At 45.7% G+C, this 23,539-nt stretch overlaps 1 protein-coding gene across 1 annotated transcript; it reads left to right on the top strand.

Annotated features, from left to right (window-relative positions):
• The first annotated feature begins 2,717 nt into the window (after positions 1–2,717).
• Positions 2,718–3,401, top strand: LOC136526318 (ethylene-response factor C3-like). Its single transcript, XM_066519021.1, has one exon. The coding sequence runs from the start codon at positions 2,718–2,720 to the stop codon at positions 3,399–3,401; it is 684 nt and encodes a 227-aa protein (XP_066375118.1).
• The last annotated feature ends 20,138 nt before the right edge of the window (positions 3,402–23,539 follow it).

Here is a 23,539-nt window from a genome sequence, read left to right as displayed (position 1 = left end):
TCCTATGAAATGTCTATACAATTCCTGTGGTCTAAAGTGACCCTTAATTTGGTTCGATATACTCTATTAAAATAGCTAGTTTTAACAAAAATACATGGGCAAATGGGTGGTATTGTATATGCAAATAAATTTTTCCTAATGAATACAATGGACAAATGGGTGGTATATGTGAATGCCTTGACACACATGGGTGGTATATGAGCCAATGGCTTGACACACCTTGCTAAGTCAGGCGAGCCGAATTGGCTCGCCGCGCCTGGCAAGAATGTGTACAAAGTCCGAGGAAAAACCTTGCTTGCCAACCAAACGTATGTACTGCCCCATATTCTCTTTGGGCAAGGTTAGGCAAGGAGTGGTATATAAAGCATCCAAACACCCCCATATACATCAGCAGATTGACAAGTGATGATGGCTGCAAACATGATCTGAACACAGTAGGAGACTTTTGTTTGTCATATGCTGATGTCTTGTGTTCATCTATGAATATATTTGGAACTTGAATGCAGACATGCATCATCTATGAATATATTTTTGTGTTAACGACCGACATCGAAGTGTATGTATATGATAACGTTCTTTAGGATTGTAGGCTTAGTTTGCATATCATCAGTTTTGATTTGCTTACCTACCAATGCCATTAGCAGCAATAATTGTTCCAATTTGGTGTATGATACTTATAAGACAACGGGCATGTCTAAAAGCAAAATGTATATGTGGAATTGACGAGCTAGTACTATAGGGGTTTAATTAGTAGGACAACAGGGCTTACTAATCTGACGGCATAAACTTGTTTATGGTGACTCTTGCTGACCATCAACTTTTGAAGCATTGTCTTCCAATTTTCTCAACAACCACCATCAGCTCAACAACAGATTACTGTCTTAGCCAAACTTTGCTTTAGCACTTTTCAGATCACCTTCCTGTTTTTATCGCCATGCCATCTAGAAACATTTCTTTCTGCTTATCCATGGAAGTAGAGATTCAGAAATAATGGCAACTACTGACGTCTAAGACATTCAGTTAATCTCCTACATCAGTTGACAATGTGCGCACTGCGCAGTTTACTATGCAAACAACTTTTCTGAAAGTAAAGCCTAACCTTCCTGTTATCCTCGTTGCCTTGGTTTTAGATGACGAACAGTTTTCAGTGACGTAAATGGCTTATTTCCATCTACTTGGCAAACCTTTTGATATAGAAATGGACAAGATATGGATGCGCGGTTAGCGCTTAGCGATCCAAATGCCTTTTGTTATCAACAATTGTTAGTGGCTTCAGCTTTCGGTACACCCTTGTTGTCTTTGTTACGTTTGCAAGATGAAAACAAAATATGGCGAAAACGTCATCACCTAGAAAAAGGAATCGAAATTGAGAATGTTTTTTTTGCACCTTATAAGATTACTAATAAGGGAAACCAAAAGTATAAGTGACCTATCCAGGATTGCGATGGGCAATCCCATTGTAGCATACATGATAAGCTAGCTAGCGTGGGGAGTTAAAGCTAGCAGTCCATTAGCCATGAAAAGGAAGGTTATAGAGCATAAAATAGACATTGTGTACATGATAGTGGATTACAATAAGTTAAAGAAACATAAGGGCCGCAGTTTATTCTGTCTCTCTTTTTCTCTCTCTCCTCGCACCATGTAGCGTTCGCTGGACATGCCCGAATTTGTTTTGATTGGTACGTCAAAAAATAACAACACATGAAGAACTTTTCAACATTTCAAGGACTTCTTGGGCACTTACTTTAGCATAAGTGGCGGTTTAAATTGGATTTTACCTTGGGCTCCAGCAGGCACTATCTAACCTCCGGCCCTGTTCGCTGCAGCCAACAGCTGCTGCTCGTACGGTTCTCTGCTGAGGGCGTCCGCAACAGGGGACTTCTCTAGAGTTCATCCGACGTGTAGGTGAGAGAAAACAAAGAAGTGACCTCGCTATCCACTCTGTCATGGTTGATCTCGCTCAAGAAATGAGGTGGCAGAGGAACTCGTGTCTATGCATGGGTTCTGTGCAGGAGATGAAAATAATAATAATAATATAACATGTAGGATCCACACGCTGATGTGGCTCCAATCGCTAGCTGCCGGCGGTTTCTGTTGAGGACGCCCTCAGAGCAGTCCAGGTTTCGAGTTTTCCGTGGGCTAGAGCTTAACTAAGGGTGTTTGGTTCACCTAGCAGCTCTTAAATTTAGTAGCTTTAGTCTCTTTTAGTAAGAGCCTGTTTAGTTTCCATAAGTCAGGTGACTGAAAACCAGTGACTTATAAGTCATGCATGTTTGATTGTAGATGACTTATAAGCTGTGGGCCCCACGCAGAAAAGGGTGGCTTATAAGTTTTAAGCAGGGGTGAACCAACTTAAAACTTATAAGCAGGGGTGACTTATAAGTTGGTGGTGTTTGGCAAAATCAGTCACTTATTTCACTTTTTAACTTATAAGTAGGTGACTTATTTGGAACCAAACATGCCCTAACTTTTTTATCAAACACTTTGACTAAATATGACTAAATGACATTTAGGGCCTGTTTGGCATGGCTCCACTCCACAACTCCATCAACTCTAGCAAAAAATCCAGCCAAACACACCAACTCCAAAACTCCATGGAGCTGCCAACTCCATGGAGCTGTAGTGCAAATGGGGGTGGAGTTTTGGAGCATCTCTTTTGCTGCTCCAAAACCCCTTTCTTGAACCTCCTCGTGGAGTTGGTGGGTAATTACCCACCAATGCCACTCGTTACACAAAAAAACGATTCGTTTTCTTTTCTCGCGAACCCGCGCGTTGTGACTTCCTCCTGCCGCAGCAACGACAGCAACGACACCAACGAGGTGGCGCTGCTGGACTTGATCGCCGGGCAGCGGCAGTTGCAGGAGGAGGCCGGCCTGGCCCTGGCAACGTTGACGCAGGAAGAAGCAGAGGCGAATAATGGCACGGGAGCCATGGGGCCTGGCAGGCGGCCCTACCGCGGGGTGCGCAAGCGTCCGTGGGGCAAGTTCGCGATGGAGATCCGGGACTCGACGCGCAACGGCGTGCGCGTGTGGCTGGGCACCTTCGACAGCGCGGAGGCGGCGGCGCTGGCGTACGACCAGGCGGCGTTCGCCATACGTGGCGCCGCCGCCGTGCTCAACTTCCCCGTGGAGCGGGTCCGCCAGTCCCTGGAAGGAATGGGCGTGGATGTGTGCGCCGGCTCTGGTTCTGCCTCTGGCTCGCCCGTGGTGGCGCTCAAGCGGCGGCATTCCATGCGGATGCGGCGTCCAGCGAGCCGGAGCCGGAAGGCGAAGGCGGCGACAAGGAGCGAGGTGATGGAGCTGGAAGACCTCGGGGCAGACTACCTGGAGGCGCTGCTGGGCGCCACTGCCACCGAGGAGTCGTCGTCGTCATCTTGGTGCCGGAGCCACCACTCCATCTGAATCTTGGTACCTAAGCTGGGACGGGATCTACTATGAGCAATGAGATAGATACGATCTTCATACTATGAGCAATGAGATAGATACGATCTTCATACAGGATAGATAGGGATATGCTATAAGATAGAGGCACGTACGTAATGAATCAAGCTATGAGCAAAGTACACGTTGCAGCAGCAATGGTGCATCACGATTTCATCTAAGCTAAACACAGGAGACTTCTGAAGAAGAAGATGGGGGTAGAGAGGATGACAAGTGGGTCCTGAATTGAGGGACAACAATGGCAATTCACACTGAAATCGGTTTTTTTTAGCTGAGAGCACCCATCTAGCCAAACACCACATTTTAGTTTTGGAGTTCTGGAGTGGAGCTGGCTCCACCTGTAGTTTTGGAGTGGAGCAACTCTACCCAGAGTTGGAGCCATGCCAAACAGGGCCTTAGCCAACTAGTCACCCAAAGCTTACTAAAAGGGACTAAAAGCCCACCTGGACAGGTGGTGCCCCTCATAATTGCCCTGTCCCGAGCGCCAACCCTATCCCATGGCCGGGCTTCGCCCTTGCGCTCGCTGCTACCCGCCCAGCCGCCCGCCGCACCACCCGCTCAGCCGCTCGTCCCACCACCGCTCAGCCGCCCGCCGCACCACCCGCTCAGCCGCTCGCCGCACCACCCGCCCAGTCGCTCGCCCCACCCGCTCGAGACCGGGGCTCCAGGCATGCACGCATGACGGAGCCCTTGGCGCCGCCACCGCCCGTGGTCGGTCCTCACCATGCCGGCTACACGCGCTGGGGATAGGACGGCGCCGGATCTCGCCGGAGCTTACCGGGCCGGCCACGCGCGCTAGGGACGGGGCTCACCGGATCTCGCGCGTCGAGCTCATCTTGACCGGATCTCGCTGGAGCTCACCGGCGGGCAGGCACTTCTTCCTCCCCTTCTCCGTCGGCCAGTTCTCCTTCCTCCCCTTCTCCGTCGGCCGATGGTCCTTCCTCCCCTTCCCCGGCGGCCAAATCCCCTTCCCCGGCGGCCAAATGCCAAGGGCAGGAGCTTAGGGGCGTTTTGGTCATTCTAAACATGCACATGTCAAGTTTAGTCATAATTAGTTCACCAAACCAAACGCTGCCTGACTAAAATTTAGGAGGTAGTTTAGCTGACTAAATTTAGGAGCTGGAAACCAAACAGGCCCTAAAATTCAGTGCTTCTTGATATAATAAGCACTCATGTTCATAACTTATATGGCCAAAGACAGCTCCAACGATGACTTATGAGCTAGCTCTAAATATTTTATTTTATACTTTAATAGAAAAAAGAAAAAACTATTTTAACAGGTGCACTCGGTCTATACGGAAGCTGCCGCCAGCACCAAGAGACACAGCCAACACCTGCCGCAACTTTCGCCTCTGGGGCGTCGCTGTTCCTCATAGGGCCACTCCCCTTCATCTCGGGTGCGTCTGCCAGGGACAAGAAGAGGAGACCCACCTTTTTTCACGCAGTTTTCCTATCTAGTTGCTTAGAGTTTAGTCCAATAAATCTTTCGGCAAAATCAGATGATTTTCGGACGGGATCGTGTGTCAATTCCTGCGATAACTTTGGTGATTGCCACGATGAGATCGTCATTGCAGGCGTCGATTTCATCGACAGGCGACCAATTTGTTACCTTTATCTACAAGAGGAGGGGTGCTTCTGGGAGCCCCCTACGAGGATAACGACTCCTGGTCATCGATCTCATCGTCGATGGTCGCGGAGAGGATTTCAAGGTCTCAAGGTGATGATCATGCAGCCTCTGTCGTATCCGACGATGCAATTGCCGATATTCTTTCAACAATTTAGATGTTTTTTGGACTGATTCTAAAGCGTTGGATCTTGCGGCATGTCCAATGTTTTAGGGTTGGTTGTTGGATTTGTCATATGGACTGCACTTTGGCCCCGGCGTTCAAGGGAAAGCCATTGGAGAAGAAGATGATGGAAGAATCTGGATAGAATATTATGTATTTTTTTATTTTAGATTTTTCATGTGTAATTTGGGGATGTCCTGTGCCAAGATTTAATATAAGTCCCCTTCCTTTCCGAAAAAAAAAACAGATGCACTCGGTCTCCTATATATATACACACACATAAATGCAAGGCATCAGGTTTTCACACTAAAATTATCATTGGCACTACATGCAAGATGGTTTTCACACTAGAGTTCTCAGCCAGATTTTTCTAGTAAATAGTAAGATTGTTTTTTAAGACAAACTCTCCTTCAAAGAGGAGCTTCGAGGGTTTATCTTCATGCAGACAGCCAAAAACTGTGTATGAGGCTTCAGCATAACGATCCAACATGTTGGATAATTGACACTGTTGACTCCGAGCTCTAAGCAATAGATAATAGTTTCCTCCACGGTTGAGTGAACCTCCAAAGTACAAATATGCAGCCTTAGACTACGTCACCTAAATGATATGCAACACTTGAAATTCATGCGCTATGGTTAATTCAACAATAAGGAAGTATATAACTCGGTACTCTAATTGCTACTGCATTTCATTAAACAATGAGAAATCATAAACACACAAAGTATATTTGCTACTGCATTTCTTTAAACGATGAGTTGGGATTTCTATTCTACTCATATGAATGCTAATAAATCATGAACTATACATGAGGATGCTGACAAAGTGCGCGCTACTGCATTTCATTAAACGATGAGTTGTGATTCTATTCTACTCATACAGGAATTAATTCGAACAAGACATTTGAAATTACCATATATTTGCAAACTGATTTCTTTGTGGTGAGTGACCTGCCCACTGTTGCTGCTGGATTTGGGTCAGAAACCATCAATTGATGGCGGCGGCGGCTGCGGCGGAAGGGTAATCCCGCCTGGGGTGGAGTAGCTGACGGCGGCCATGGAGCTCTCGGAGAAAGTGGAATTGTTGGCGCCCTTCTTCTCGTGGCGTGATGTTGCAGGCAGCGCCCCGCCCGCCATGTCACCCCTCGTCATTGTTGCCTAGTCCTTTTCGCTTACCGATGCCCTGCCGTTTGCTGATGATAGCGCCCCACCGCTTGCTGACACTGCCCCAGCTTTCCAAAGTCGCCCCGCCACACACCCGAGGAACTGGCCTAGGCCACCGCTTACCGAGGTCACCCTACCCCTTCGGCTTGGGATGTGGCTTGGGTTGGAGATTGGAGTTGGCACAAAAAGGAAGGGGGAAGGCGGGGGGCGACGCCGAGAAGGAAAAATCGGCGCGCGCCGCTGCCGTAGTGGGGTGGTTTTCATTTCTTTAAACCGTTCCTCTGTCTTCATCAATACATCGCCAACTCAACTAATGTGCTAATGTGTCCATCACAGTTTCGGAGGGTAGTATACTTGTTCTAAACAAAATTCAGTCAATACCTTTGAACCATGATCCACACATGACACATGTGAATGCATAGACGTTGTTCCGTTCCCCAAGGATGTGTCCAGCCTCTGCCAAAACCCTGCAAGGAGAAGGGGATGGAAGCTTTGCGCTTGCGCACGGCCTGGGCACCTGATTTGAGATTTGACTTTGGATCGGAACCCATTAATTAGGCACTCCCACTCACCGTGCTCCTCCCGATGCAGAGGTCTCCTCTCACTCACTCGCATCGCCCAATGCCATTCTCAGTCTTCCTTGCTCGTGTCTCCCTCGCTTTATTCCTCCACTTGGTCAACGTACCACATTAACATTTCGCATCGGTATGTGCGATCGGCCGGACGTGCAAGGGTGCCCTCGTTACCCGGGTCGTGTTCTGGCAGGATACTCGGTGCGTGCAAAAGTTGCAAAAGTCAAATGTGAACAATGTGGTGCGCCAGGCAAATGGGCTATGGGATCACAGAGATTTTAATTCAGCACCGCGAGGTGAGCCGAGGCACACGTACCAAACACCCCCTACCATCATATCACATCGGAGATGCTAGCGCATGGGCGGTGCGCACGTCTGATATTTTCCCAAGAAATAAAAACCACGCATGTACGTACACGTCCATCGACCATCGTCGTCTACAACCTCCATTGCTTGCCTATATATATGTTCTTCCTGGTGCTTCTGTTTGGCCATGGTAGCAAAAGCAGCAGTGACCGAGAGAAGGAACTGAAGAAAAGTAAACCAAAGGGAGGACGGAGATCGATCAATACATAGTCTCTCATTTCTGGTCAAGGCACAATGATGCACGGGAGGAGAACCGCCATGGCAGTGGCTTGCCTTCTGTGCATGGTGGCTCTGCTGCTAGTCCAGGATGTTCAGTCCAGGAAGCTATTGTGGACGGAGCAGGAGAAGAAGGAAACCCATGGTGGCCTTGTTGGCAACCATGGCGCTGCTGGCCGAAGCACCACCCTGGTAAGCGTCTCTCTGAATCTTCGTAACTACTGCTAGTCTGCTATGCTAAATGTCTCTCGGAAAATGGTACTTCACTACTGCAGCAAGCCAGCAAATCGAATGCACATTATATATATTTTGCGTCAACATATTTTGGTCGGTTCATCCGAATCTTGTCTTACTATATTTGTGCTTAAGCTATGGGTATGCTGTATTCATGAATGGTTTCGTGCGCATAGGGAAAGTACTCATCATTCAGTTATAGGCAATGCATGTACACAGAGAGAAATTAGAATGTTGCGTAGACATATACTGATGCAGCACGTATATTCTTGTGTTCCTTGAAGACAGAGAGAGCTGTGCCTGCTGGTATATATATACGCACGCTTCCCTTGAGTATTAAGAAGTGCATCATTCTGGCTGCTGCTGCTGCTGTTATTTAACTTTTGATTGCATTGTGCTGAGAGTTTGGAGGGCAATAGCATGTGCTGTGAAGCAGCCCCAGATATCTATCTATGGCACCCAGAACGGCAGCACCGTTCTTGATGCCGCCGATACATATTCACATGCTTATCTACACTACACATGATGCAAGCCGCACTTGCATACTCTGCCCACGTTTTGGCATGCGATTGGATGACACAAGTATTACCAAACTGTTGATGGGGGGATTACCTTTTTTTTATTATTAGTAGTAGTATATATATGTTCATATATCCATGCTAATCCACAACCACAAGTCCAGATAATTAAGTATATATATTATATGCAGAATATGTAAAATAATTGGTGTGGTATTTGCTGAATAATCTGCAGGAACCGTGCAGTGACGCTACGGGAGGTGGTACAGGAAGTGCAGACAAGGGCGAACTGCCGTGTGATGATACGTCAAAATGGACAGAGATGCACACGGATTACATATACACCCAAGACGTCAAGCACCCATAAACTGTTAGCTAGTTATATTAGCTCGTGTGTTAAGTTTCTGAACATTAGTTTTGTTTGTAGGCGTTACGCGTTCAGTGCTGCTGTATGGGTGTATAATTAATTAGCTAGCCAGTCAGTAACTACTGGAGTTAAGAGTACGCTAAATGAAATAGTACCGGTATCAAGCTTTCCGTCCTTGAGCTAATTAGGGGGCCACCGAAGTGACTACTCCCTCGGTACCCAAATATCGTGTCTTCTTTATTATGAAATATCTCTGCTGGCTGCTGGGATTCTAACTCCAAACATTGTTTGGTCCTTCAGAGTGCTCTGTATTTTGTACCATTCATGTAGTTGACAAATACTTTTCAACAATTCATCGATCTCTTTCTTTGTGCTCCAATAGATCTTTGCATGCTCGTACTAGTATGCAATAGTTGCCGATTTCAATTCAAAATTTCCATGCTCTAATATTAGCAACTCTTCCTCTGTCATGCACATTTCTTCTACTAATTTCTACCTTTTTTTTTTATCTTTTTCTTGATATGTCAACCTTTTGCTTTGTTGGATGCTTTCATGTGTTGTCATTCGTAGTCTGATGGATATATTATAATATATTAAGGCAGTTTGGTTTGGCCGATGGAACACGCGTCCACGTCGCCTCCATTTCTATCATCTGTTGGATCTTCCATCCTGTGGCCCAGAAAACTCGGAGCAGCTTTCACTAGAAGCAGCTCCGACCGCTCCTTCTTGCCTTCCACCAGCTTCCTCTCTGTTTCTCTCGCTGCTATTCGACCTCTCTTCTGGAGCCGGCCCAACAAATATATACGCGGCCTTCTGATTCTCCATCGTGATCCTTCCCGCAGAAAAAAACGCCGTGCCTCCGCCTCGTCTCGTCCTCCTCCTCGCCCGCTCCTCCCGCAGCGCGCCGCCGCCGCTCGCATCCCTCCCGCGCCTGCGCCTCCCCTTCCTCTCCCTCCCTCCCGACGCACCGGCTGGACCCGAATGCGGCCGCCTCCATGCCCCGCGTGCGGCTGGCCCCTAGGTGTCTGTGCTCAAGCAAACCCTAGGTACCTGTGCTCGAGGGTCCGGCTGTGCGTGGCGTCTTTCTCTCCGGCAGCGCGGCGGGACGGCGGCGCACCGGTGCGATGACGTGGATGCCCCCCTCCCCCGGCGTGCCCCCCGACGCAGCATTGCGGGGCGAGCGCAGCACTGTAGTGTGCGCGGATGGTCCCAGAAGGTGTGCGCCACGGGATGCTCCTGCGTCGGCACACCTCACCGCCTTCCTAGGCGTCGGTAGAGTGGTGCATCATCGCCTCCTCATCTCCTCCCCTTCTATTCCCCCCATCCTCCAGTTCTATTCGTTCTCTCTCCTTCTTTTTTTTCTTTTTTCCCATAGCTACATCTGCCTTTCTGATTTTGGCGTACTGCTCATGCTGGAGCGATGTGGGCTAGCTCTCCCCAATGATTTGTTGGGGATCCCCCTCGATTTTGTGTTTCCCCGTTTTATGTCTATTCTGGTGTAGTTAATTAGTTCATGTTTTATATCTAGAGTATATTTATTGAAAATGTTCTAAATCGTGAGCTTGTTAGGTGGTTTATGTTATTGTGGCAGTGTTCTACTTTCAGTAAGTAGTCAATAGAATGGGGGAATTTTTGTAGACATTTACAGCAACTAAAGTATATAATATATGAGAATAAGAGGATTGGTGCTCTTGTTATTGCTTGAATAATAGGTTATAGGATTAGTTTTTACATGACTCGTTGGTTTGCCGATGTAGGTCACAAAAAACAGCTTATGTGGATTACAATCAGCTTGAATCTGTTTCCTACTTAGACTGCTAGCATGGCGGCTTGCAATCCTGGACTACAATTTTATTTTCAGTGCTCACTATTTTCGAAATTGCCTTGCTGGTTTACCAATGTAGGTGCTTTGTGTTTGAGAACAAATAATTTGTACACATGGATGGCGAGCAACGCAACAAAAAAAATGGCGACGAGGATTACAAACAGCTTGAATTAAGAGTTACCCTTCCTTTCATTCTAGAGAGATTAGGTAAGTGCTAATGTCACCTATTTGCTTTTGTTTGGATTTTGTGAGCTAGGAGCTAAAACAAAGAATTTTCTGCCAAGGGTGATTCCTCTGAATTTGAAATATCAGGTGATTACTATGCCATCTTGAACTTGGCATAGGATTGCTAAATTTTTATAAACAATGGTTCAGTGGTCTAACTGAAATTTATCCAACAGAGAATACAGAGAATATTGCACACTCTCTTTTATTTGTCCAAGTCTGAGACTTTATCTGTAATGCTCACTCTAGATTTCTACTCAGTTTATAGGTTTGTTGACGAACATTTATTAATCATGTCACTTTGTTTCATGCTTCTATCACAAAATAAAATAAAATAAAATAAAATAAAATGGTTCATGTCCTTATTCATGTGACTGTTGCTGAGCCAGTGACTGTAATGTATAAATATAGCATCAATTTTATTGATTTGAACACAGTAAACATACCTCTCGCCGTAGCTCTGTTTATGTTGTCCTTGCTTGCTACTACCTTTCTATTCTAAAATTTTTTGACAGATTTATTTTTTTAGTTCCTAAATTGATGCTCCAATTTGTGTGCACATTTTTTATAGGTTTCAGTATGCCATGAGGGTTTTAACTCAGCTTCATAACATTGAAATGATTTCAGATATGTTACGGCTGTCATGTTTTTAGTAGTGTGGAAGTTCTTAATCATCGGTGTTAGCTTAAACTGCTTTGTGTGGCCTTGAGGTTTTAAGACACTGTTCTAAAATTTGCGTTGTAAATTCGTGATTACCACGCATAGAAAATGCCATGATTTCAAAAGTATGCAGAGTAGATGTGTCCTGCATCATATAAAAAAGCTTCAATCTTTCAGTTTTTGTGCATGACATATCTACATTAAACTCCTAATATTATTTTCATGCAAAGATTAAACATGTTCTTTACCTGCGCCTTAACCAGGTGATTTGTTGGCGCGCGCGAGGGCGCGCGTAATGGACTAGTATTATATATATATATATATATATATATATATATATATATATATATATATATATATATATATATATATATATATATATATATATCTTCAAGGGTTTCTCTAACCTTTTCAACAAGGAGAGATTTTCTTCCTTGGTGAGTGTCTCCGGCTGACGTGGCTCTTTCATTAGGCTAGTTATGCTCTGTTGGGGTTATGATACCCTAGGTATCTCAAGCCACCGATTAGTTAGCCGTTTGGGCGGTTCACGGTACACAAGCTAGTATAAACCCAAACAATCAAGGCCCAGCTAAGCTATGCGGACCTGGGCCAAACGCCAAGGCAGTGGTTGGCCACGACCTCTTCCCTCTGCCTTCACCACATGCCGCGCAACGCCTCACGACCTCTCCTCCATCCCGATCCTTGAGAGGAACGGAGAGAGATCGAGCTCTGCCAAGCACACCTGCTCTGACAAGAGCAGGCACACTGCATTGACCCCGTAAGGACTGAGGGAACAACGGTCCCCTCAGCCCGGTCAGATGCCATCCCTGCGCCATGTAGCGTAGACAAGACAACACCGACGGCTAGTATGGTGATCCACTGTCCAAATATGGCCCGGCGAGACAAATGTACGACCCCACCCACTACGGGATGGGGACCACTACGGCGGCCTTGACTTTTGAGGCCATCCAAGCCAACGAAGGCCACGACCCCAGAGCTCGAGATCGTGGCCACCAGCTCCGCAAGCAACAAGACGACCAACGACCTAGGGGCGGCTACCAACTCCCGTATGGCGCCCCCAGGAGATCAAGAGGCAACGACGAAGGCCACGGCGAGACCATGTCGTGCAGGACGACTGGCGAACCATCACCATGCCTATAGTGTCACCACAACCGGCACAGTAGCACCACGCCACACCATGCCGTGACGTGGGCACAAGACCATGACGACGGCCACACCCGGACATGTGCTACACCAAGACAAAATTGCATTTCTTGCAGGCCAAGTTAGCTAGGCCCCCTCCCTCAGGCTCACGACCCCTCGGTCGGGAGAACCTCCGTCTTTGTACGTGACCTGGTCCCAGACTCTATATAAGGGCAGTCAGGGCACCCTTCTTAGGCATCGGACTCTCAAAGCTCTCATTCGAGCAGTCCATCATCTAGTTCTAGCTCCACTCTCCTACCTCTTCCACCATTCTTGCACCCCTCATTGTAAGAACTTTAGAGCATTCAAGCGAGGAACACACACTCGATCATCTTTGAGATTGGATGTAGGGCTCCGGCCTTAACCAGTATAAATCCTCGTATCTTTTGGATGCTACCATCGTCTTCCTAGAGTAGCGCAACAATCGTATAAATTTACTAGTCGGTCTACGAAACACCGACATGTTCTCACCCATCTACTTTCTTTTCGCACGAGTTTTGCGAGCCTGATTTACCGAGGGGTTGGACATTTTCTTCAATCTAGTAGACCTTGATGTGCGGCCTTTGTCCTAGGACTTAGCTTATAGCTATGGTGGCAACGACGACATAGGAGCAGGAGGAGACGGATCTCTTCTTGGCGGTGGCGACGCATTAGGTAGTGGCAAAAGAGAAGGATCTCTCCTGGGTTAACCAATACAATGCAAGTTGCTATCAACCAATGATAAGTATTTCTCTAAAATGTATTTCAAATTGTTATGATAAGTAAAATGGTTTTGGCCCCATATATAATTGGGTCTTTGACAAAATTAAGACAACAACATTTGTCATAATGTATTGCCATGCCATGTACATAAAACATCATAACCACTACCACATTAGATCCATGTCACTAAGGTGCAATATTTTATGATTTTTTGGACACTTGGTATAATCTATGATGATTTTTAGTAATAAATGAAAACAAGTAATGTCATAAAAGTAGTGACCATGCAAAAAAATCTTTACAAATTCTATGAAGAAAAAACTTCAATTCATCATAGAAGGACTTTAGAGATGAAAGATAGTTGAACCAGTTTTTGTCATGCAAGTGTCACAAATCCTATATTATGACATATATTAACTAATCAACGACATAGTTGTCACGAAAGGCTAGATATCTTTTAGTGCCGGTACCAATTTTTTTTTCTAAAATATAATCTGTCTATGGTGCTCTATTTAGAGGTATTTAGATCTTACTTATTCATACTACTAGTTATTTATTGCTCACAGTTGCAAACTTGCTGTTGTTATTTATTTTAGTTATTGTTGTGCACTAGTAAATAGAATATGACGCAAAATGTTCTAATAGATCCTGAGTGTATTAAATATATCAATGGTGATGACAACCTCGTAGATGCCATGCTTCACTACATATAGATCCTATTTAGGCATTGCATAGCTACGCAGGGGCACAAAAATCATGCGAGACCAACATAAAGTACAGAACACAACGACAATTCAAATAAATATTGATCAGAGACATGAGCAATAAAACACTAGCAACAGGAATAAGATCTAAAGAACTCTAAACAGAGCACCAATAAACAGACTGCAATTTTTAAAAATATTTTGGTACTGATTTTAAAATGAATTAGTTATGCTTTTTATAGATTTAATCATATTTTCTAAAATAAATATTAACTACAAATTCATTCATGTGGCATCATGTTTATGCAGTATAGAAAATGTATATTGTTATGAAACTATTGGTAGAGGAACTCAACAATTTTAAACATTTAAGCCAAACTATAAGGAAAGTATAGATAGTTTGATTGTATAGAAACCAAATTTTCACTTATCTATGACCAAAGGAGTAGTTAATATCATGTATTTTCATAGATAAAATAGAATTGAGTCATTTATGGGGGCCATCATATTATTGGATGTGCTATACAAAATTACAAACCATGATAGAAAGTACAAGGATTTCATCTATTGCAATCAATATATTTCACTTGTGTGACATAAAGTTGTGTATGGTATTTGCTTTGCATGAGTCACCTTCAGTTAATATTGGTAAGTAGTCTACAACAATACTCTCCAAGGGCCCAAATAGGGAATAAAGTGCGGTAGTTAGGGTAGTTGATGTAAACGGAAGAGTTGGTGTTGCCAGCATGTTCCTTTAATCAAAATGCATGCGCACGGTTAGTAATGGTAGTTTATCTGACAATGTAACTATGCAACTTTTGTCTTACTATGTAATAATGTCACACCCGATTTTAAGGATAAAATGGGATGCATAATCTTAGGTGCGCCCCGAGATCAGTCACGCACATAAGCCGACAAACTATAGATAGTACCATCACAAGTGTTTATTACATCACGTATAATAAGACAGAGTCTTCACATAAATGTAGGGGAAGTATAAAGAAAAATCTCTCGCAGAAGCTCCATATCAAAGGGACGTCAACTGGTTGACCACAAGTCTAGTAATCCTCAGGAAAGTCATCATTACCATAGCCATCTATTATCCATCCGGGATTTTTATCCAAATAATAAAAATAAACAAGCATAAGTACGTGTCGTACTCAACAAGTGTAACATGGAGTTCATGAGGCTCAAAAGGCTTGACATAGGTTTAACAGCATTCAACTTTTAGTTGAATTTTAGCATAAGAGTAGCATCAAGTTGTTTTAATCCCATAATGAGCACATGATCAGTGTAAAAATGATTAATGAATAGCATAAACAAATAATTAATAGTGATCTTCTATTCCATAAGGGTCTAAGGCCGCTCATGACCGTGAGCACGGCTGATATACCAGTTTTACACTCTGTAGAGGTTGTACACTTTCACTGTGAGTCGTGATGCCCATATGCCCGGGTTAATTACTCCCAAAACACTTTCAAGGTGAGAAGATAGGGTTCACTATGAAGCCTTTCAAAGGTTTGTCTAACAAGTTAGGGCCATTAAATTCACCCGGCAAACAGATATATGAACCCCATGTCGAATGACACAATTCCATCACAGCTATACACATAAGAGTAGAGGCTGTCCTATACCCGATTCGGCAAGCCATTCTTACGCCATAAAGGTAACCTCTAACAAGCTAGAAAAGGTCCTCATACTGAGCTAAAGTCAGAGCCATGTAGCCCTTATAGTTGTACTGTAAGCTCCGGATGTTCGCTTACAGATAAGTCCCTAGGGAGAGGAATCTGAAGCATTTGGAAAGTAGCTAAACACTCCAGCCCCCTTTTTCCAAGTTGCTAAAAAGTCATGTTTTAATGTTTATTGCATATACCATTAGTCAAGTTACAAGATCATGATTTAGTTGAGCACTAGCAAAGCTACCCAATGCATATCCCATAGGAGATAATGTATAAGTTCAATTCTAGAGAATCCCTATCAAGGTGACACATGCAAATATGGATTAAATGTATTAAAGTTGATAGAAAACAAGGATGATCCCATGCTATACTTGCCTTGAACAAAGTGTTCTTGCTGATCCTGCTCGTCAAAGTAGTACTCTTGATCACCCACGAATTGCTCACCGTCTATACTCGATAACCACAACAACATACAAGCATCCAGAAGCAATCATGCATAGCAAACAAAGGCTATAGATTAGAACAGTACCCCCAACAACATAAAATCAAGATGAAAAGTTTGTAAAATGAATCTACGTCTCGCTACGAACACACAGATGCGAAGATCACGAAAATCGGAGCTAAAACAAAGAAATTATGGATTAAACAAGATTTCCTTTATTAAAATAATAGATTAAATCTAACCTCAAATTTTAAAATCTGAAAACATACTTAACAATAGTATGAACATGTGGATTACGCAATTATGAATCTAATGCAACTTGAATGGATCAAATCGGAGTTAAAACAAAGATTTTATGGCTAAAACAAGATTAGTGGCAAAACTGTAAATAGATGAGAGCGTATTTTGAATCTACTAGAAAGAAACTACGCTTTCAGAATAGTAAAACATATTCGGGAAGTGCACCATGGACTGTGTGGGGGATAGACCCCCTATACCCTCATGGGTATACATGGGCCGCACCACCGGAGGTAGCCCGGCCCGCAAGATCAAGTTGTACATCGCAAGGCTACAAGTTGTACTAGATATTGTAATAGTACCAAATAGGATACTTTACTTGTAACCTTGTCCCTTCGGAGTATATAAGGAGGGGCAAGGGTCCCCTAGAGGACAGATCCAAAGAGATCATACAATATACATCTCAATACAATACACCAAAGACACAGGACGTAGGGTATTACGTCGATCAGACGGCCCGAACCTGTCTAAATCGCTGTCTCTGCGCCTTGTGTCACCATCTGGTTCCTGATCACACGCATCCTACCGATAATCTACCACCACGGGCACCCCCCTCGGTGGACTGCCGACCATATTTCGTCGACAGTGGCGCGCCAGGTAGGGGTCCCCTTTAGGGGATCGTGCGCGCTTGATCCATGGCGAGCCAGATGGACCTCAAATCAACAACGCGTTCTCGTCGTCAATCTCGTGGAGATCCATCCCGGTCCACGACGACGATTCATCGCTGCTACACCAGCCCCTGCGACAGCAGATCCGATCTCGGAACCACCTTCGAGGTCGTCTTCACCAACAACTCGCCGTCGCTGCTCTCGTCAGCCCTCGTCGACGACTAGCCACCGCTGCTCTGGTTGGCCCTCATCAACGACTCGCTGCCGATGCTCTCGTCAGCCCTCGTCGACGACTAGCCGCCGCTGCTCTGGTTGGCCCTCATCAACGACTCGCTGCCGATGCTCTCGTCAGCCCTCGTCGACGACTCACCGCCGCTGCTCTCGTCAGCCCTCGTCGATGACTAGCCGCCGCTGCTCTGGTTGGCCCTCGTCGACAACTCACCGCCGATGCTCTCATCAGCCCTCGTCGACGACTCGCCGTTGCTGGTCTCATCAGCCCTCGTCGACGACTCGCCACCGCTGCCCTCGGCGGCCTTCGCCGATAGCCCTCGCCGACATCTTTCGCCGACGTCCCTCGCCGTCGACTCGTCGTCACCGCTCGACGGCCTTCGCCGATGTCCCTCGCCATCGACTCGTCGTCACCGCTCGATGGCCTCCGCCGAGCTCCGACCACCTCGACCACCAGACCACGTCGAAAACATCCCGAGCGGCTCCGCCGAGTTTTGACCACAAGACTACGTCGCAATGATGATCGCCGCGAAGAACGGCGCTACGACAACCGCGACCACAGTCATGACGACAGGTCGAAAAGCTCGAGGACCGGACAACTTCATCGCCAACGACACGTCAAGCCATCTCTCGAACATCGCAACACGTCGACTACACCCTCCGGCCGTCAATAAAGCTAAGTATTATTTTTAATTGAAAATTTCTTCGATCATCGTACACCTCCGCCGACCACCCTTAGGGTGCGCTCCGCGTCGAATTTTCTCCATACATACAGTCCAAAACATGTATAAGTTTTTACAATGGTTCGCCGATACATTTTCCTTCCTGCTTGAGAATCCCAGAGCCGGCACTGTCTCCGGCTCCACCCCACGCGTGCATGAGAGTCCGCCCTCTGCGCTACGGGTAGTCGGCAGTCGCTCCCTGGTAACACTAGCACTCTACGCGCGGCAGCGTTCCGTACCTCGCGCTACGAGATGTTGGTCAGCCCAGGGCTGGCGCATTCTTCAGGACAGGTTAATACATCGCGCTACACCTCTACATAACAAAAGGGCTAAAAACAGCTAATGTTATTTTTCGAATATTACACCAAGTATAATTCATCGCCAACCGAACACCATGGGTTTACTTCACCTCCTATAGAGAGGTCGATATATTTCGTACATCATCATGTACTACCGCTCTCCGTGTTTATTTTTCAGGAACACAGTTCGGTCAGCGAGCTCATGCTTCGGGGTTCGCTAAGACCACTACGGTGCTCGAGGACTCTGGCCAGACCACGCTCGTGCTCGGGGACTCTGGCCAGACCACGCTCGTGCTCGGGGACTCTGGCCAGACCACGTTCGTGCTCGGAGACTCTGGCCAGACCATGCTTGTGCTCGGGGACTCGCCAGACCACTCTCCGACCACAGCTCGGGGACTTCGTCGCTCGCTCCTCGACCTGTGCTCGGGGACTGCCTCGATCACCCTCCGACCACGGCTCGGGGACTTCGTCGCTCGCTCCTCGACCTGTGCTCGGGGACTACCTCGATCACCCTCCGACCACGGCTCGGGGACTTCGTCGCTCGCTCCTCGACCTGTGCTCGGGGACTACCTCGATCACTCTCCGACCGCGGCTCGGGGACAGCCTTGATCACTCTCCGACCACAGCTCGGGGATTTCGTCATTCGCTCCTCGACCTATGCTCGGGGACTGCCTTGACCACTCTCCGACCACGGCTCGGGGACTTTGCGTCTCGACTACATGCGACAGGCAACTCGCATACAGTTGGGGATATTTTTTCGCACTTAAACCTTACTACAAGGCTCATACCTCGCCTTCCAGCAAGCTCGGGGACTACATCGGTACGATGCACCTGCCGGTGCATCTCGTATCGCCTGTACGACGATTGGATTCTCAATTTAACTGGGAATTCTTTTTAGACCTTGGCACCACGTGACTACGTCACCTACTACCAGGCTCGGGGACTAAGTGGGCACACTTCACCTTGCGGTGAATGTGCTCGATCTGATGATCAAAGACGCTACGCTTCAAGACGCACTTACATTTCTTTTCAGAAATACAAGTGGGCACACTTCGGGGGAAATATTTTTCAAATTTTATCTTGAGCCCCTTACATCCTTCTGGCAAGCTCAAGACGGCGCTACTCGAAGGATACAAGGCGCTCGGGGACTAGCTGTGGGGGATAGACCCCCTATACCCTCATGGGTATACATGGGCCGCACCACCGGAGGTAGCCCGGCCCGCAAGATCAAGTTGTACATCGCAAGGCTACAAGTTGTACTAGATATTGTAATAGTACCAAATAGGATACTTTACTTGTAACCTTGTCCCTTCGGAGTATATAAGGAGGGGCAAGGGTCCCCTAGAGGACAGATCCAAAGAGATCATACAATATACATCTCAATACAATACACCAAAGACACAGGACGTAGGGTATTACGTCGATCAGACGGCCCGAACCTGTCTAAATCGCTGTCTCTGCGCCTTGTGTCACCATCTGGTTCCTGATCACACGCATCCTACCGATAATCTACCACCACGGGCACCCCCCTCGGTGGACTGCCGACCATATTTCGTCGACAGACTGCGGGTTAGATTATTCAAAAGCTGAGGGTCTCTTTAGCAAAAGTGCAGGGACGACGGGTTCTATACTAGAAAACTTGAGGGCTCTTTTGCAAAATGGCCGGCCGAATCAGTATCAACCGATCTAAGCCGTCGGATCGATGACGGATGGTTCAGAATAGATTAGGAGAGGAAAGCTGGCGGCGGTGGTGCCATGTCCGGAGATGGGAAAGTTCGCCGGAGCTCTTGGATTTCGGTCTATGGTCCACGGGGAAGCAAGCCGAGAGCACTAGGAGAAAGAGGAAGGAAGGGCAAACTCACCAAGGCAGTTTACTGTGGTGCGGAGCGATCGAAGGTGGCGCGACGCTCAGCGAGGCGGGCGGTGATGGTGGCGGCGCTAGGGTTTGCTGTAGCGCGGCGATTCGACGACTGTTGCTTAGAACAGGACAAGGAGAGCGGCGTGGTTTGGGGTTCGCTATTTATGGGGTGGGAACAACTTGGGACGCAAGGCAAGGGAGGAGGCGTGGCGGTCGCGGACTCTGGGGCGGCACGAAGTCAGGCTCAGTGGCAGTGTCCGACTCGGCCACGAGCTAGAGGTAGGGGAAGGCGATGACATGTGGGACTGGCTCATCAGCATCACAGGGCAGAAGAGAGGAGAGCGCGGCGACGCTGGGCCGGCCTGTTGAGCCGCTCCGGGAGAGAGGGAGCAGGCCGCGCGGGAAAGCGGGCCACGCTAGGAGCCAGGCTGAGCTAGGCTACTCGGGCCAAAATCAAGAGTGGGAGAGAGGAAAAAAATAAAACTCCTTTTCTATTTTCTTAATACATTTTCAAATCCAATTTAAACTCAAATTCAAATTCTTTTGCAAATTTCAATCAAACCAAAGCATCACAAATAAAATATGTAGCAGCATGTATGCACATACATGTATGTAGACCTTATATTTGGTTTTAATTTTAACAAAGTTATTTTTTTTCTAAATTTAAATGCTCACAAAATGCATAATTAAATCATTTCTCCTATTTTAAAATCATGCAAATTTTAGGGTGTTACAATTCTACCCCCTTAGAATGAATCTCGTCCTCAAGATTCGAACAATGCTTACTTAAAAAGCTGCGGGTATGTTTTCCTCAAATCCTCTTCTCTTTTCCAAGTAGCCTCATCTTCTGTATACCGATTCCACTGAACCTTACACATATTTATAACTCGGCTCCTTGTAATCCTTTCTGCCGTCTCCAAAATCGTTACCAAAAATTCCTCATAGGTGAGATCTTCCTTAACTGTAAGCTCCTCTAATGGTATCTGCTCCTCAGGTATACGCAAACACTTCTTTAATTGAGACACATGGAACACATCATGTACACCTGACAAACTCTCAGGTAATTCTAACTGATAAGCCACTTCACCACGTCTCTCTAAAATCTTGAAACGCCCAATATACATTGGGGCTAACTTTCCTTTCATGTTAAACCTTCTTACACTCCTCATTGGTGATACTTTTAGGTAAACATAATCCCCTATTTCGAAAACTAATTCTCTTCTCCGAGTGTCAGTATAACTCTTCTGTCGAGACTATGCCACTCTCAAGTTATCTCTAATCATCCTTACTTGCTCTTCTACGTCTCTTCAAACATCCGGTCCGAACACTTGAGTTTCTCCCATTTGATTCCAAAATAACGGGGTTCTACACTTTCGTCCATACAAAGCTTCGAAAGGTGTCATATTGAGACTCTTCTGATAACTATTGTTATATGAGAACTCTGCATAAGGCAAACTCTTGTCCCAACTTGTACCGTACTGCAACGCACTAGCTCTCAACATGTCCTCTAAAATCTAATTAGTTCTCTCAGTTTGTTCATCTGTCTGAGGATGATATGTTGTACTAAAATTAAACTTTATTCCCAACAAACTATGTACTTGCTACCAAAAATGAGATGTAAATTGAGTACCCCGATCAGACATAATTTTCTTGGGAACTCCATGTAGACACACTATCTTCTCCATATATAATTGGGCCAACTTCGGTCCTTTATAATGAGTCTTAATCGGTATAAAGTGAGCAACTTTAGTAAACTGATCCACTATCACCCATATTAAATCATAACCTCTCTGAGTGCGTGGTAACCCAACAATAAAATCCATACCAACTTTTTCCCACTTCCATTCTGGTATCTTCATTGGTTGCAATAATCCTGTAGGTCTTTGATGTTCCGCTTTAACTATCTGACATGTGTCACATATAGCAACATATTCAGCCACATCCCTCTTAAGTCCATACCACCAATACTTCTCTTTCAGATTCAAGTACATTTTTATACTCCTGGGATGAATAGTGTAAGCAGACTCATGTGCCTCATGAAGAATTGCTTCTCGTATAGCCTTATTCTTAGGCACACATAGTCTTTTCCCAAACCATAGAGTTCCATTATCATCCATATGAAAACCTGGTGCCTTACCAATCACTATGTTCTCCGCTATCTCCTTTAACCTCTTATCCTATAACTGACCCTTGCGTATCTCTAGCTCCAATGTAGGCTCTATCACCAACTCTACTGCATTAGTGACGAAACCCAAGTTTAGTTGCTTGAGTTCAGCACACAACTCACTTGCCATAGGCATCACTTGCACCTCATTGGCATAACTCTTCCTGCTAAGAGCATTGGCAACAACGTTTGCCTTTCTAGGATGATAGTGTACTTCCAGATCGTAATCCTTAATCAACTCCAACCATCGACGCTGTCTCATGTTCAGATCTGTCTGGGTGAAAATGTACTTCAAACTCTTGTGATCTGTATAGAGATCACTCTTATGTCCGATAAGATAATGCCTCCATATTTTCAAAGCATGAATCATTGCTGCTAATTCCAAATCATGAGTAGGATAGTTTAGCTCATGCTTTCTCAACTGTCGGGATGCATAGGCTACTACTCTTCGTTCTTGCATAAAAACACATCCAAGACCCTGATGAGACTCATCACAATAGATAGCAAAGTTCTTGCTCAAATCTGGCAAAACCAATACTGGGGCTGTAGTCAACCTCTTCTTCAATTCCTCAAAGTTAGCCTGGCACTTCTTGGACCACACAAACTTAGCATTTTTCTCCAACAAAGCAGTCATAGGCTTGGCAAGTTTAGAAAATCCTTCTATGAAGCTTCTGTAGTATCCAGCCAATCCCAAGAAACTAGGAATCTCTCCCACATCGGTTGGTGGTTTCCAATTCAACACATCTCTCACCTTGCTTGGATCTACTACTATTCCACCATTAGAGACAACATGGCCTAGGAAAGAAACTTCCTTCAACCAAAACTCACACTTGCTTCGCTTAGCATACAATTTGTGTTCTCTGAGCTTTTGCAAGACAACCTTAGAAGTTCAGCGTGCTCTTCTTCCATTTTGGAGAATACCAATATATCATCGATAAATACCACCAGAAACTTATCCAAAAACTCCATGAAAGTAGTGAATGAGACCTTATGTGGAAACAAATGCTTAAGCATTAGGTATGTAGAATTCCACCTAACTTCCATGTCCAGTTGAAACTTTCTAGGCCTAACACCAATGGCAATGCAGTAACTTTTATATGCAGCAATTCTCTGGTTAGATGAGTTTAAGAAAGATATTGCAATTCTAAATTTTTCAATCAAAGGCTTAAGAGCAGTTAGGGCCTCCTTAACAATCAGATTGATAATGTGACATGCACAACGTTGATGCAAGAACATACAATTAACTGCATTGTCTAAATCAT

Source organism: Miscanthus floridulus, chromosome 19 (assembly GCF_019320115.1).
Source record: "Miscanthus floridulus cultivar M001 chromosome 19, ASM1932011v1, whole genome shotgun sequence".
In the NCBI taxonomy this organism is placed as follows: Eukaryota; Viridiplantae; Streptophyta; class Magnoliopsida; order Poales; family Poaceae; genus Miscanthus; species Miscanthus floridulus.
This window is presented reverse-complemented; position numbering and strand designations above follow the sequence as displayed.